Below are 13,957 nucleotides of genomic sequence, written 5' to 3'. Positions count from 1 at the left end.
TTTTTTCTTCTTATTGTTCCACTTTGAATTATCAAATTTGCAAATGCGCAATAATAACTCTTAATATTTTTAAATTTTTAATAATTAAAAGAACAGAAAATAGAAAAAAAATACTTTTCCATGAACATGACTTCCAAAAAAAATATACTTGTCCCCCTTACATCATTTATGACCTAAACGGCCAAAATCTTGCAAATCCGTAGTTGGAGATGGATTAAATCAATAGGCAACTAAAATATCAATATCAAAGGATGATGTATGTATATCTAGTGGGTACCTATTATTTTCAAAGATGATGTTTCTAAATGTTACTATTGTATTTAATATAATTAGAAAAAAAAATAGCATACGAACTAAAACCCGCATGCATCATGGCTATATCTATATGATTAATGTGTTCATCATGATTTCAATACCTCATGGAATAAAATTCTTTTAGTTTTGAAATAATTATGAGTGAATTTAATTCTATTTATCCCATGTCACTTCACTTAATTATTTCTACATATTGAAATAGAATTCTTTTTTGTGATTATATACTAATTTTGCAGATATAATTATGAACTCTGAAATACAAATAAGGGTGTTGTCGATCAATTTAATTTGGATCATATTTAGTTGAAATGTCGTCGTATCTAGTTAAAGTTAATTAATTAGTGCAATCATAATAGATTGTACTAATTTTTTTTTGTCTGTTTGACGGGATGAGTTCTTAATTTCTTATGAAGGTTTTACAAAAGAAACAACATTCGGAGGTCTTGTACGTGAGATGCCAAGATAAAGAAAAGCTGATAAATAAACAAGCTGTTTGATGAGGACCTATTTGAGAGGACTATAAAATTTATAGATGTTCAGTGCTCGTTTGGTTGCATATAGGAAGTGCAAATTCCTTGGAACTTTATTTTCCTATGTAATTGTATTTCTTAAGAATTGCTAAATGTTGTTTGGATATTCACGGAAAATGAAAATTCCCCATGGGAATTCCCACTTACTTAGGTCCTTCTAGGTAAGTAATTTCCTCCATTTTGTGAGAAGTATAACTTTTTAGAAATCTCTACTTCCCATAAAATTGTCAACCAAACAAAATCAAGAAATTCTAATTTTTAAGAAATTTAACTTTCTATGTTAAATAATACCAAAAAAGCACACAGTTTGTTTTCATCTTTCCTCAAATAAGTTACTTTAATTTCATCAATGTGATTGTTTATTGGCCCTATTATGTTTTTTTTTATCCATATGAGCCATGAAGGCGGTATAAAGTACAAAGAAGGGGAAGGGGATTCGAACCTGTGACCTATCGTTCACAACACCTCAATCTTAACCACTAGGTCAAGACATCCTTAGTTAAATGCTTTTGGATGTACACTAGAATATTGTCCATAAAGTATTGAGGAAAGAGTATTAGTCATTCATCTACTTTGGCTAATCTAATACGAAAGAATCATCACAAAAAAATAAATAAAAGAGGTAAGGTGGGGGTAGTGAGAGAGATCCAATCATTTTTAAGGCTTCTCTTTTAAGATTATTGTTATAGGGTCATGAGTCATGACATATATTATTTTAACCCGAAAAATTAATAAAAGAGGAGTTGTTATTGACATCTATCTGTTGATATGAGATTGATATCTACTATTATCATATAAAAAGTATCTAAATTTCTTTTAATTATTACTACCAAAAAACATGCCTTCCAAAGTCAATAATATCATGTCGCGTAGTAAAATCATCAAACGGGAGGTGTCGACGTCTTGTATATGGTAAGTTTGGTAATGGACTAATGGTAGGGTCAGTGACTCAGTGCTCTATTGTGTTCATTTGTCTCAACATAATACTCCCTCCGTCTTTTTTTATTTGCTACATTTTGCCATTTAGGGGTGTTTTAATTTATTTGCTACATTTGCAAATATTTCCATATATAGTACATAGGTCCCACACTTTATTTACAAATTTGCCATCACTCCCTTCTTGATTTTGTAAATGTTTCCATATATAATACATAGGTCCCACAATTTACCTATTTGCTTTTTTGTTAATTCCATTTATGTCAATGGTCCCCACTCCCTCCTTGGTCTTTGTGAAAAAGTGCTTGTAGCAAATAAAAAAAGACGGAGGGAGTACTAGTTTTTTTTAAACAACCATTTATCCACTGTCGATAGCAACGACTAATCCCTTTTCCCCGGGTGCTCTACTTAAAGGTAAATGGCTGGCCAAAAATTTCTTTCTCCTTCCAACGATTGAGGATCGAACCCTCAACCAATTAATTAAGGGACAAAGTGAGCAGCCACTATACCAAGACCACTTGGTTAACATAATACTAGTTACTACTATGATATTAACCAGCTCTAGGCTGTAGGCATTAAATCATGATTGGAAATATCTTTGCTCAAGTTTCCATTAGAAACCAATATAGACACTAATATAATTCAATCGGCTTTTCATAAACAAACATTGAATATAAACTCGGATACTTTGAGATGAATCTAGTAATATCTTACTTAATACAATTTTTTTAATATATTAATAAAAATATGTGATCAAATCAAATAAAGCAACAAAAAATAGAGGAAACCAAGTGGTCTTGGCATAGTGGTTGCTCACTTTGTCCCTTAACCAATTGGTCGATGGTTCGATCCTCAACTTTTGGAAATGGAAAGAGATTCTTGGCTAGCCCTTTACCCTTAAGTGGAGCACCCGGAGCGAAGGAATTATTCACTGCTATCGGTGATAGATACCTTGATTGTTTACCAAAAAAAAAGTAGAGGACTTTTTGTTAGTTGATTAGGATAAATGAACTTGTCCCTAAATATACTACAAATTAACTCAATCAATATACTTTGTTAGCTAACTTTCAAATGCATTATGCATAGGAAATTAGAACTTTTAAGAAGTAAATATATGTGTTGTTGTTTGGTTGGCAAAAATACGAAAAACAAAATTTATTAGAAAGTTCTATTTCCTACAAAATGGAGGAAATAACTTACCTAGGTCTCCTTAGTAAGTGGAAATTCCCACGGAAAATAGAGTTTTTCATGTTCAACCAAGCAAAAAAAGTACTTCCTCGAAAATAAAATTTCATGTACAATTCAGATTCATGAAAAGTTATACTTCACAATTTCAACGAAACGAGTCCTAAGTAAAACATTATTATTGATTGTACATATTTTCAAGCCTAATTACTTACATAAATTCAAACCTATACTCCCTTCATTTCTATTTGATGGTAAATTTTTTCATGCTGCAGATGCAATGCATAAGCTTAGAATGCTTAGCAACCACTTGTAGCTTTGTGTGCTACATCAGATTTCCAAACTACAACATTCCCATGTTACAACATCTCTCAATAGAAAATTACAACCACCTGTAGTTTTTGTAGGTCTCGCATGTCATCACCATATCAAACAATTGCATTTATACATAGAAAGTGAAATGAAAAGTGAAAGTGAAAAGTGAAAAGTGAAAGTAGGGCCCACAAAAAGTAAAACAAAATAAGTAACTTTGTGCAGCTACTTGACTTAATTCCCAAGCAACAATCATCTTTTCACGCTGCAACAACCAAGCTACTAGCCGATTAGTTCCAACTCTTTAATATTTGCAAGCTAGGACCTATTTTAGTCCCTCGAGATGCTCTTATAATTTTAGTGGTCTAGTATTAAGAAAAGTTAGATAAGAATTAGATATAGACATGGATGAGAGGAAGTCGTTGTCAAATGTCAAGGGGAGCATTGAAATAGTGCATGATATTAGACGTATCGGAAATTATATTCAATTGAAAGAATGATGTGATTCGGTAATGCTTGGTTCACTCTACTAAAAATCAAGTTCAGATAAAACTAAAAATTGTCGATTTTTTTAGCTTCATTGGACCTCATGGTAAGATAAAGAACTCTACCAAGTTGGTACCTTTCGCAAGTTAATCCGATTTAAGTTTGCGAATAGACACTTTAAGATTGGGGAAATGATAAAGGAATATTCTTTCCCAACCCCTAATGAGGATCGAACCCTTAACTTTAAAGTTGGAAGGTTCTTTTCTTACCACTAATGCACTACACCAAGCTTATCTTGATATAAAAAATGTCAAATTGCAATGATAGTTGATTCGGTCATAAGCACCTTTACTCAATTCAAACGGCAAAGTTGTTCTAATTGCAAGTGGCAGGCAATAGATATTTTTTAAAGACATTAATAGTATGATATACAAATAAGAGGGACTAAAAATTATCTTAGATTTTTTTAACTAGAATAATACAAATTCTCTGTAATAATACAAATTTTCAATTATTATTTAATATATCAAACTTTTTTAAAAAAAAATCCCCAATAACTATATATGATACAAGACTCCACCATAACTATATATTAAGAAAAATTAACTTAATTTTAAATAGTGTCAAAATTTTAAATAGAAGAAAAAAAAAAAGAATTGAAGAGAGCAAGAGGTAACTAAGAATACACATTTTTCTTTTCTTTCTTTTTTATAACCAAAAACTCTCTCAATTAAAGCAATAGAGACATACACAAAAATCAAACAAAATTCCACCATGAAACACACCATATTATACAAGGAGTTACATAAAAGGGAAATGAAAAAAAATGAAAATCATCACCTACTCTCAAGTTATTCAATCATTATGTATACCACATGATACATCAAACTTCAATCCAAATATATAGTCCATATAAAAAACACCATTAATAATTTGTAAGCCGGTGCAAAAAAAAAGCTATTTACATAAACATTATACTTTTCTGTTCTTATACAAATAAAATACTTCTCTAAAAACGCACTCACATAAAAAAATAAAAAAAAAGCGTTTCATTTATTTCAGAACGAAAAAAGTATTACTAACTCAAATCACACATTCAAACCTACCACTCCTTAATATATGGTATAGGTATAGAATGAACTTGAAGTAACTTCTGTGCTTTGGAGAGTTCCTCCATTAAAGCTAACATTCGAGCTCGAAAATCGCGAGCTTGATCAACAGCCTCAGCTTCAAGCTCTCCTAATTGAGAACAAAGCATCTCTTCTCCTTCTTCTGCAACTCTAGCCCTCTCCAATGCTCTATATAACTCTTCCCTTATCTTTTTTTCTCTTACTTGACTTTCCCTTAATTTCCTTTCTAATTCTTCGTTACATTTCTTAAGATCATAATTTTCTTGATAATCACTTGAGTGTGCCATAATTTATGAAACAAAACTAGTTAAGATTATGTTAGAAATTAAAGTAGGTTTCTTTTTTGGGAAGAAAGTGCAACTTTTTTTTTGGTTGAAAATTTTCGTACAATTTTTTTGGCACAGGAGAAATAAGTTAATGAGTTATCTCTATTTATAGTAAGTGTCCTTTAAAATGTCTAGGTTCATTGTATCCACAAATTTTAATGAGATTTTGTTGACGTAGTAGCTAACCTTTTTGTCAACGAATTGTTTGCGTTTTTTGGGGGGTCATATTATGTTATATGGCCTCAAATGTCAGAGTTGCTGAATTTTAAATGTTGAAAATTTTATGTGTACAATTCAATCGAGAACATGTTGGAATTTCTTAAATTTGTTAAATTCAATTCAACTGAAATACCTATTATCGTGTTTTTTTTTTTGTGGGGGAAGTCTTTAAATAAGCTAATTTTAGATGTTGAATGAATATAAACATATACTATTGTCAATATTCAGAAATTTTTTATTTTATCAAATATAAAATTAGATAATAATTGAACTTTCAAACATATCCGTACTTAATTGTAATGACAGAGATGGAAGTAGCTGATTAGGTATATATTGAATGAATATTGACATATAATATTGTCAACTAGTTTTCTGTGCACGTGATGCATGCGTCGATTGTTTGTGTCTATTCTTGGTAAATTTTTTTAAAATATAATTATAGAATTGTGATTTATAATTATTGCTATACAAATTACTGTAAGCTATAAAGTTTTTAGAAATTGAGATAAACATTTAGATGTAAAGTTTTGTAGTCAAATTTAATTTGTAATTTTTTTTATCGAGTAACCATTTTTCTTATTATGTCAAGTTACTTTGTTAATGCTTATTTAATTTATTTGGAATTTTTGAACTATCTTTAAATTAGGAAATGATATAATTGTACAAAATCTAAATATCCAACTAACTATATATACTCCTATTTAGCTAAGGATTAAAACGACATTTCATTGGGGAGATACCATAGCTCCCCTTGGCTTGTATTATAGAGATATTCAGAATTTTTTTATTACCAAACATAGAATTAGATAATAATTGAACTTTTAAACATCTCGTACTTAATTGTAGTGACAGAGATGGCAAGTAGCTGATTAGGTATATATTGAATGAATATTGACATATACTATTGTCAATATTCAAAACTTTTTTATTAATAAACATAGAATTAGATAATAATTGAACTTTTAAACATACCCGTACTTAATTGTAATGACAGAAATAGCGAGTAGCCGAGTAAGCATCTATGAGAAGGGTCTTTTAGCAAAATTACGATGAAAAACTTAAGAAAAAGGTTTCGTTGTAATATGATCACTAGTCTCAGATGAAATGAGTATAATTCCTCAAAAGTCAAATCTAGATATTCGAATGTACATCAATGTTCACTGTTGAGCATGTGATAGATAAGAAATTTGACAAGAATGCCAGCCAAATAGGTTTAGAAACAGAATGTGAAGCAATGCACCTGGATTGTAAGCAGCTAAACTCAGGCAAAGAAGAATACACAATTGAAGTCTCATCTATGTACAAGTAACGTTAGTTTTTCCAACATCTTCACTCTTGTAACTATTGCAGTGAGCATCAACAAGCCATATACATACCAAAGTTGTTGACATTAGTTCTATAGTTTCCTCCCTTTGATATCCAAGGGCCTAGCTTGAACGTCTTCCCTGTTAACCACTCGATTTCCACTCTTAGAGAGAAGAAGTTCTTTCATCTCCCTGTAACTCTTCAGTTCTTCGAGAGCATCTGATGCCCTCCGTGTCATAAAAAACCCAGAAGCAGTTCCAAAATTACCCTCTTGTTGTGTGACGCTCTGAGAGCGTGATGAATAGCAGCTTGAATCTTGACGCAACGGTGGGGCCGTCCTGAGCATATGAACAAGAGCACCAACAGCAGCATCTTGAGATTTCCGGCCCAATGAGAGTGCAGAATTGAATTCCGGTCCTTTCTTTGCGTCAAGACTGTTACTGTAACAACAAACACAAGAAGCATGGCATTTAAACACTGAAGAATAGCACATATCACAGTTAGATGCATTACTTGTAATTCTAGGAACTGAAAGATCATAGAAGAAACTGCAAGTGGCAAGAAAGTTGTTGCTGTTAGATTCACATGCCTAATAAAACTTGTTTTAGCAAATGCCTTTTAACTTCAAGCTAAAGCAACTTCCAACACTATAATCTCAAGGTATTTAAGTATTAAGAGTCAAATTGCATATGGCTGCCCTACAATTAGGCATGGTTATGAACACTCACTCTATGTCAGAATGAGGAGCTCTGGACCAGCAGTGACCCTTCACGTAGACATACATGAACCAAGTCAGCGGCACAGGGCCTAATCTACAAACTCTTGAGCAGCAGGGTCCCTTAGAATAAAACCATCACTCTTATTCTCTTCGAGCTCTTATTTCTAACAAAAAGATCTTTGTAGGATGCCTATCCAACTATTCCCGGTTTCAAGCACCCTTGCCCCGCAAGAGAACAGAACCTATTGAAATAGGTGCTGGGGAGTTTTGTCGTGACTGCATTTTCATGCAACAATGTGATGTGGCAAAGTTGGATGATTGACACATGAAGCTGCGAAGAGAAGCCAAGTGTCCCTCAGTGCTAAAAAGTGCTCTTTCATTATGGGTATTAATCACAACGAATGGCCTTATAAAAAGCCCAATTGATCTTATCAAAGCAAGAATATCAGATGGTTACAACCGTATCAAGACACTTGTCGTATCTAGAGTAATCAGCGAACTGGAAGCCAGCATTAGGTCATTTTAGGAGCACTAACTCCTGAAGAAAGGTATAAATCAGTGAACTATAGATTTCGTCAGTGACTAGCTCTCCTTTCCATCTACTTTCCATCCCCAAAATTTATTGTTTCTCACCAGACACTACTTACTTAAGCATCAGATGGGGAGATGACGTAACCAAAAGAGTTATTATCCTTGTTTTGCAGGCTTGCAGGACCGACCTGTGGCATACATGACTCACCTTCCAACTTTGTAACAGCACAATGGAAATTCCATTTAAGAGCCACAACACGTTCAAGAAACTGTCTGTAGCAAAGCATCCCCCTCCCCCCCCCCCCTGCCAACTAAATTGCATGATTCCACTTCTCCAACCCTGGTTTGCGGACCAGTCCAAGTTTGATAGTGCTTTGTTTATTAAAAAAAACAACAGGGAGTTGACACTCAATACATGAATTTGATGCTCCAAAATTGTGAATGATTAATTTTCCCAACTCCATATTGAGTTCTAACTGAAACTTATCTGAAATCTGCTATGAACTGGTATTTTAGGGGAAGGGTAGTTTAGGTTTTATCTTAATGAGTAGCTTGGGGAATAAGCTAGGTAGTTATGTCAAGAAAATTACTCTATATATAGGAATAATTAGAGAGAGAATAGTATGTTGAAAATTGTTGAGAATATTAGGGAGCTTTTAAGAGTTCATTTGGGAGTGTGTCAAGTCACTCGAATACTTGGCAATCTATCTTTTATTTCTGTAATTTTCAGTTTATCAATCAAATCTTCTCTTCTTCCTCAATTTATGCATTTATTGGTGTCTAAGCTATGTTGATTCATAGCAAAATCACTGGAAAACAGTCCAAGTCTGCCACTCACAAGGAGAATGCAGAAGCAGTATATCTTACAGACCTTGCACCTTGATCATCAGCTATGAAAAAATGTTTAGACCAGGCAAACTCTCTCAGAGAAAATTTTAAGTCACAATCGAATGGGTTTCTTGGAAAAGCTAAGATTAAAAAAATAAAATAAATAATAATAATAAAAAAAAGAGGCCCTGGAACTAACATTATCTTACATAAAGGCTAAAGCACTACAGTAACAATTCGTAAAAAGAAACTCATCGGTTTAGAACGTAATAACTTCAGGCACAGCACAACCAACCTCTAGAGAAAGAATCATTTAACAAGTCAGTGGATCCTATTCTGTTAAGAGCTTCTACATCTTCCATTAAAAGAGAATTGGCCATGGATTTAGTCATTTTAATATTAGGAAGACAAAGCTACTTCTAAGACTTGCTATTTTGTTTGGGTGGCCGTAATCGAGGAAGTTCTTACCTCAAAGAAGAAAAATCTGAATCATCTTCTTTTCCTTTGTCTTATTCTTTTCTTTGGCACTTTTCTTTACCCTTAACTGGCTTTAACTGGGAACATCCTCAATTCTTCATTCCGTCTAAGATATTCTAGTTTCCTAGAAATCAAAGATGAAATTATGCTTGTGTACTGAATTGTGAAAGATAAGATGATTCTCTTGGCAATTTCATGGTTCATTTGGAGAGGATTAAACCCGCAGATATTTGAGGAATTAACATCCACTCGTCCTTTTCTCCCAATATTGTACACTCTAGTATAGCTATAGTCAAAGAGTGCCATTGTAGACTTGCAGAGCTAACTTAGAGCCTCAAATGTGTTTGGGTTAGATTATTAAGGCAGATCACAGTTAATAAAGGGTATGTGGTCTGGCATAGAATAATAACAGCTAGATATATCTAGAATCAGAAGTTTGAGGGCATAATATTAAAGGCAATTTGTGTCTCACAGACATCAATTTCAAATGGAGCCATCACTGAGATTGGAGAGCAGGCGGCTGGAGAATATAAAATGTTTATAGTACAAGCTCAGGATCAATAGAGATCCATTTAGGGGGAAAATATATCAGTTAACCCTATACAGATCAGGCTACTCACTCTCCTCAATTAGAGAAATATGATGGTATTGATAACAGTTATCATGTTCATGGTATTCACAGTACCAGTCTACCAGATCCAATAAGGGGTCGCTTAACCAAATGGCTTTCCTCAGTCTTAAACCATAAGGATTCCATTGTTGTTTTCTTGCAGTAGAAGGGCTTGGAGGACCCAAGTATCTATTTTCAGGAATTCCATAATTAAGAGAAGATGAAAACCCTGTGGTGGTTTCACACAAGATTTATCATACATAAAGCAGAGGATAATGGAGTTTCACTATTTAAATTTTGAACATATCCGTAAGCAACTCACTCACATGAAATAGATAATATAACAACAATGATGATGATGACAACAACGGACAACCTAAATGTAATAGTGCTGGCACAGTTTGGGAATCTTCAGATATACACAACCTTATCTTTAGTCAAAGAGTGACATGAAACTGAACAATATTACAAATACATCCACATGATAATAACTTCAATTAGGATGTTAGGAGTGGATGTGTCACACTTATAGCAAGACACCATGGCAACAGAGATAGAGAAAAGTACCTAGCTTGGGAATCTGATGTATCCACATCATCGACATCAAATGGACAAGAGAAATCAAATACACCCAACTCATCCTGGAACGATAACCTACTTGAGCTTCTTGAATATGCTTTATGTGGTGAGCTACTAGAAGATAACAAAGAGAAACGCCCAGATTCCTCTTTGGTATCTCTAGATACCTGATGACAAATGCATTTGATGTCAAAGCAGAGCATATGAAGTGTACACATTTGAAACTTTGTAAAAGTTGAATTCTTGTCTTGACAAAATATGAGGAGTATAAGTATTACCTTTGAACCAAAAGAGAGATTTGTCATCCCAGAATACAACTCTCCAGACCGTGATGCATCTAATTTTCTGGACAACCTGTTTCCAGAGGGAGATGGAGACCCATGTGGGGAAGGTTCTGGTTTTGTACTCCTTGGAGACAACGGAGGGAGGGACTGTCTACTCGGATCAGATAGATTTGGAGAAAGGTATCTAGGACTTCTGTTCAACATGGGATGCGGAATGGTCACAGGTGCTGACTCTGGCCGAAGTCGAGACTGGCTAGAATTATGTTTAGGGAGGTATGCTGGGGGAGATGGAGATGAAGATGGAGAGAATGGAGGTGAAAGAGACTCATCATAGCTGTTAATTTTTTGACGTCCACCAAGCATCCTATAATTCTCAACTCTTTGGCCTTGGAGATATGTCGGCAGAGATGGATTATCATTTGGTACAAGTGAAGAACGATGTGCAGGTGGAGATCCACTAAGGGGATAATTTTGCATGTGTGCAGCAGCAAAATTGATGCCGCTAGACCAGCTATGAGGACGTTGACTTGAAGTTGAACATGCATTTCTACTTCCACTTAATGAGAATGAGATTGAATGAGATACTTTCTCAACGGACGGGAAGGCTCTCATGGGATCAAGAGCAGGACTACCAACATAATCAGCAATAATTACAGGAGGAAATGTTGTTGAATTTTTAATACTAAATTCTGACAGATTTGATCTATAAGTTACAGAAACACAGAGTCTACCATTTACAGCTTCCACTGGGTTAAAAGTATATTGCTTCATCATTTGCTCATCTTCCCTAGAGAAGGGATTACTGAACGAAGAAACCTTATATATAATATCAATGTCAGAAGGTTGACTCAAGGAACTAAGTTGCCTAAATATCTTATAAGCAGGTAAATGCCTCATCATTGAGCAAAGAGAGCGGAAAAGTATGATTGATTTCTGGTACATTTTCTTATACAATAAAGAAATGTCACTAGTTTGTACAGGCATCATCTTATGATTTTCATACTGGACTACCCATCTCTCGATAACTGTTTCAACAGCTCCCCCCTCAAAAATCTGTTCATAGTATAAATCATTACCAGATGAGTCATCCAGTCCTCGACGAATGACTATTACATCAATCACCATTGGATCCATCAAATTCCTGTGCCAAAACTGCAGCTTTTCTAGAGCCGCAGGTCTGTCCCCTAGCGCTAAATTGAACCATTTATCAGTCTTTTTTGCCTTTGAATTGGACAACAGGTCTCCACTATGATCTTGGAGTTTTAGCGATGGAATCCTTGATTCCAGAATTATATGCAAGGCTTTAAGGAGAAACTGCGCGATGATCTGCTCGAATCTTCCATACTCAGATGAAGAACTCACTTGAAAATCCATGATTTCCTCAATTTACAAGGGTCATTTCAGGTGTAACACAATGCACTACTCCACCCTTCACACTCAATGAATCCAACCACAGCAACAAAGCACCAAGCACTACAACCTAAGCAATCGAATTCAACGATATTCACCAGGATATTTCGAGTTTCTGATCATCAAGCTCAAACCAAAATGCACTTGGAACCTCAGTTTTTCCATAAAAGGGTAGATCAAAAGCACACCCAGAATCACAATTCAACCAAAAAATAAGGTGGGATATATTGATTACTCAAAGTAACAAATACTATACCAGTAGTATTAACATCAGATAGCAATATTCCATTCCAATCCAGAAAACTTACAGAAGTAAATCAAGAAATTTCACCAAAATTTCGAGATGGGTATGATCAATCTTCACATGAAGATGCATAATCAGTTGACTAAGACATTCAAAACCCTGATCAACCAAATTTCAACAACAACAACAACAAAAATAAAACTTCAGATAAACAAAAAAAATGGGTAAAGCTAAATTCAACTCAATAACCAAAAAAAACAGTAATGAGATCAAATTCCTTCAAAATCAAACTCAAATCAACAAAGAAATAACAATGAAAGAACTTACAGAAGTTTTAAGAGGAGAGAGAAGACGTGAAATTATAGAAGTGATTGCGTGAAGTGGATATAGAAATTAGAGGGTAAGAGAAGCAAAGGAAACTGAAAGGAGGGCTTTTTTTAAAACTTTATGTTATGATTTTACATAAGTTGAATTTATGAACTGAATGTTTTGTGGGTAATTAATCAAAAGGGTTGTTCGCTAATCTCCATACCAGTGAAGTCATCGCATAGTTTGATCTGTGGAAAGATGTGAAATGAGAATTAAGAATTGAGAATGAGGTATAAAAGATGTATGATTGGAGGATTTTGAAGCGTTGATTTTTGACGTGATTATCTTGTCTTTGAAAATTGAAGAAGCGCCCAACGTATTTGATTCCTCATTTCCTTTGTAGGTAGGATCCACCCGGTTTGATCCGAATATGAGGATATGAATCTCTATTATATAAGCCAAGGGAGGAGGTGTGGTGTCCTTTTTTGAAGTGACTAAAATACCCTTAATGATCTAATTAATGGAATGAAAAACATTACAAAAGCAAATCATTTAAAAATTCTCATTCCAACTTGCCATTTAAAACAAGTTTAAAATGGTATATGCATCAAATACTTCAATCAAAAATTAAATGGACAAAATTATTATACCTTATAAAAAAAGATGGCATACATAACGTGCACATGAAAAGTCTGAACATTCACTACCTTTGATACCCTTTAATCCAGTTAAACCAACTCATTATTTTTGTTCTTTCTGTTCAATATTCATTCACAGAAAATTAATGTTAACAATCACTCACAACCTTTTTATTTTTTTACATTAGCGAATTAATATATCTAAATTCATCTAACTGTTGAATTTTTCACATTTAAGTTTAATCATAAATAAAGTACGAATGGAGTATCTAATAGAATAACAAATTTTCAAATTAACGCACGCATCGCGTGCATATGAGGCTAGTGGTGGATTAAGAGAGTGATGCAATGGAGCGAATGGAGGCGGGTGATAGATGTGGGTGAAGCTTTATCATATCCGAACTTGATTCGTTGACATTCGTATTTGTTGGTTTGCTTCTTTTTTACTAGTGGCGGAACACCATAAGGGCGGGTAGCCGAGTAGGAGCCGCATTCCCGACCAACTTTTGAGTTTTCGTAAAATAGTAAGGTCGAAAATGTACATTTTCGAATATAATAGGTTAATTTTCTAGTTGGCTCCCCTTT

At 34.0% G+C, this 13,957-nt stretch overlaps 2 protein-coding genes across 3 annotated transcripts; both read right to left on the bottom strand.

Moving 5' to 3' along the window:
- Window positions 1–4,521: 4,521 nt before the first annotated feature.
- Window positions 4,522–5,317, bottom strand: LOC104888103 (protein RESPONSE TO LOW SULFUR 2). The gene has a single exon (XM_010672965.4). It carries the CDS (start codon window positions 5,179–5,181, stop codon window positions 4,867–4,869), a length of 315 nt encoding a protein of 104 aa, XP_010671267.2. The 5' UTR covers window positions 5,182–5,317; the 3' UTR covers window positions 4,522–4,866.
- Window positions 5,318–6,534: 1,217 nt separating this feature from the next.
- Window positions 6,535–13,134, bottom strand: LOC104888102 (autophagy-related protein 13a). Of its 2 annotated transcripts, none has more exons than XM_057393476.1 (4): window positions 12,753–13,134; window positions 10,766–12,584; window positions 10,476–10,654; window positions 6,535–7,178 (listed from the first exon to the last, which is right to left on the bottom strand). In XM_057393476.1, exons 2-4 carry the CDS (start codon window positions 12,143–12,145, stop codon window positions 6,836–6,838), a joined length of 1,902 nt encoding a protein of 633 aa, XP_057249459.1. In that variant the 5' UTR covers window positions 12,146–12,584; window positions 12,753–13,134; the 3' UTR covers window positions 6,535–6,835. The 2 variants fall into 2 exon arrangements, with proteins under 2 accessions (XP_057249459.1, XP_010671266.2); XM_010672964.3 differs by having other exon boundaries at window positions 6,535–7,184; window positions 12,753–13,130.
- Between the last annotated feature and the right edge of the window lie 823 nt (window positions 13,135–13,957).

Source organism: Beta vulgaris, chromosome 3, assembly GCF_026745355.1.
Source record: "Beta vulgaris subsp. vulgaris cultivar EL10 chromosome 3, EL10.2, whole genome shotgun sequence".
NCBI lineage: Eukaryota > Viridiplantae > Streptophyta > Magnoliopsida > Caryophyllales > Amaranthaceae > Beta > Beta vulgaris.
The sequence above is the reverse complement of the archived record's forward strand: the minus strand, read 5'-3'. Positions and strand labels throughout refer to the sequence as shown.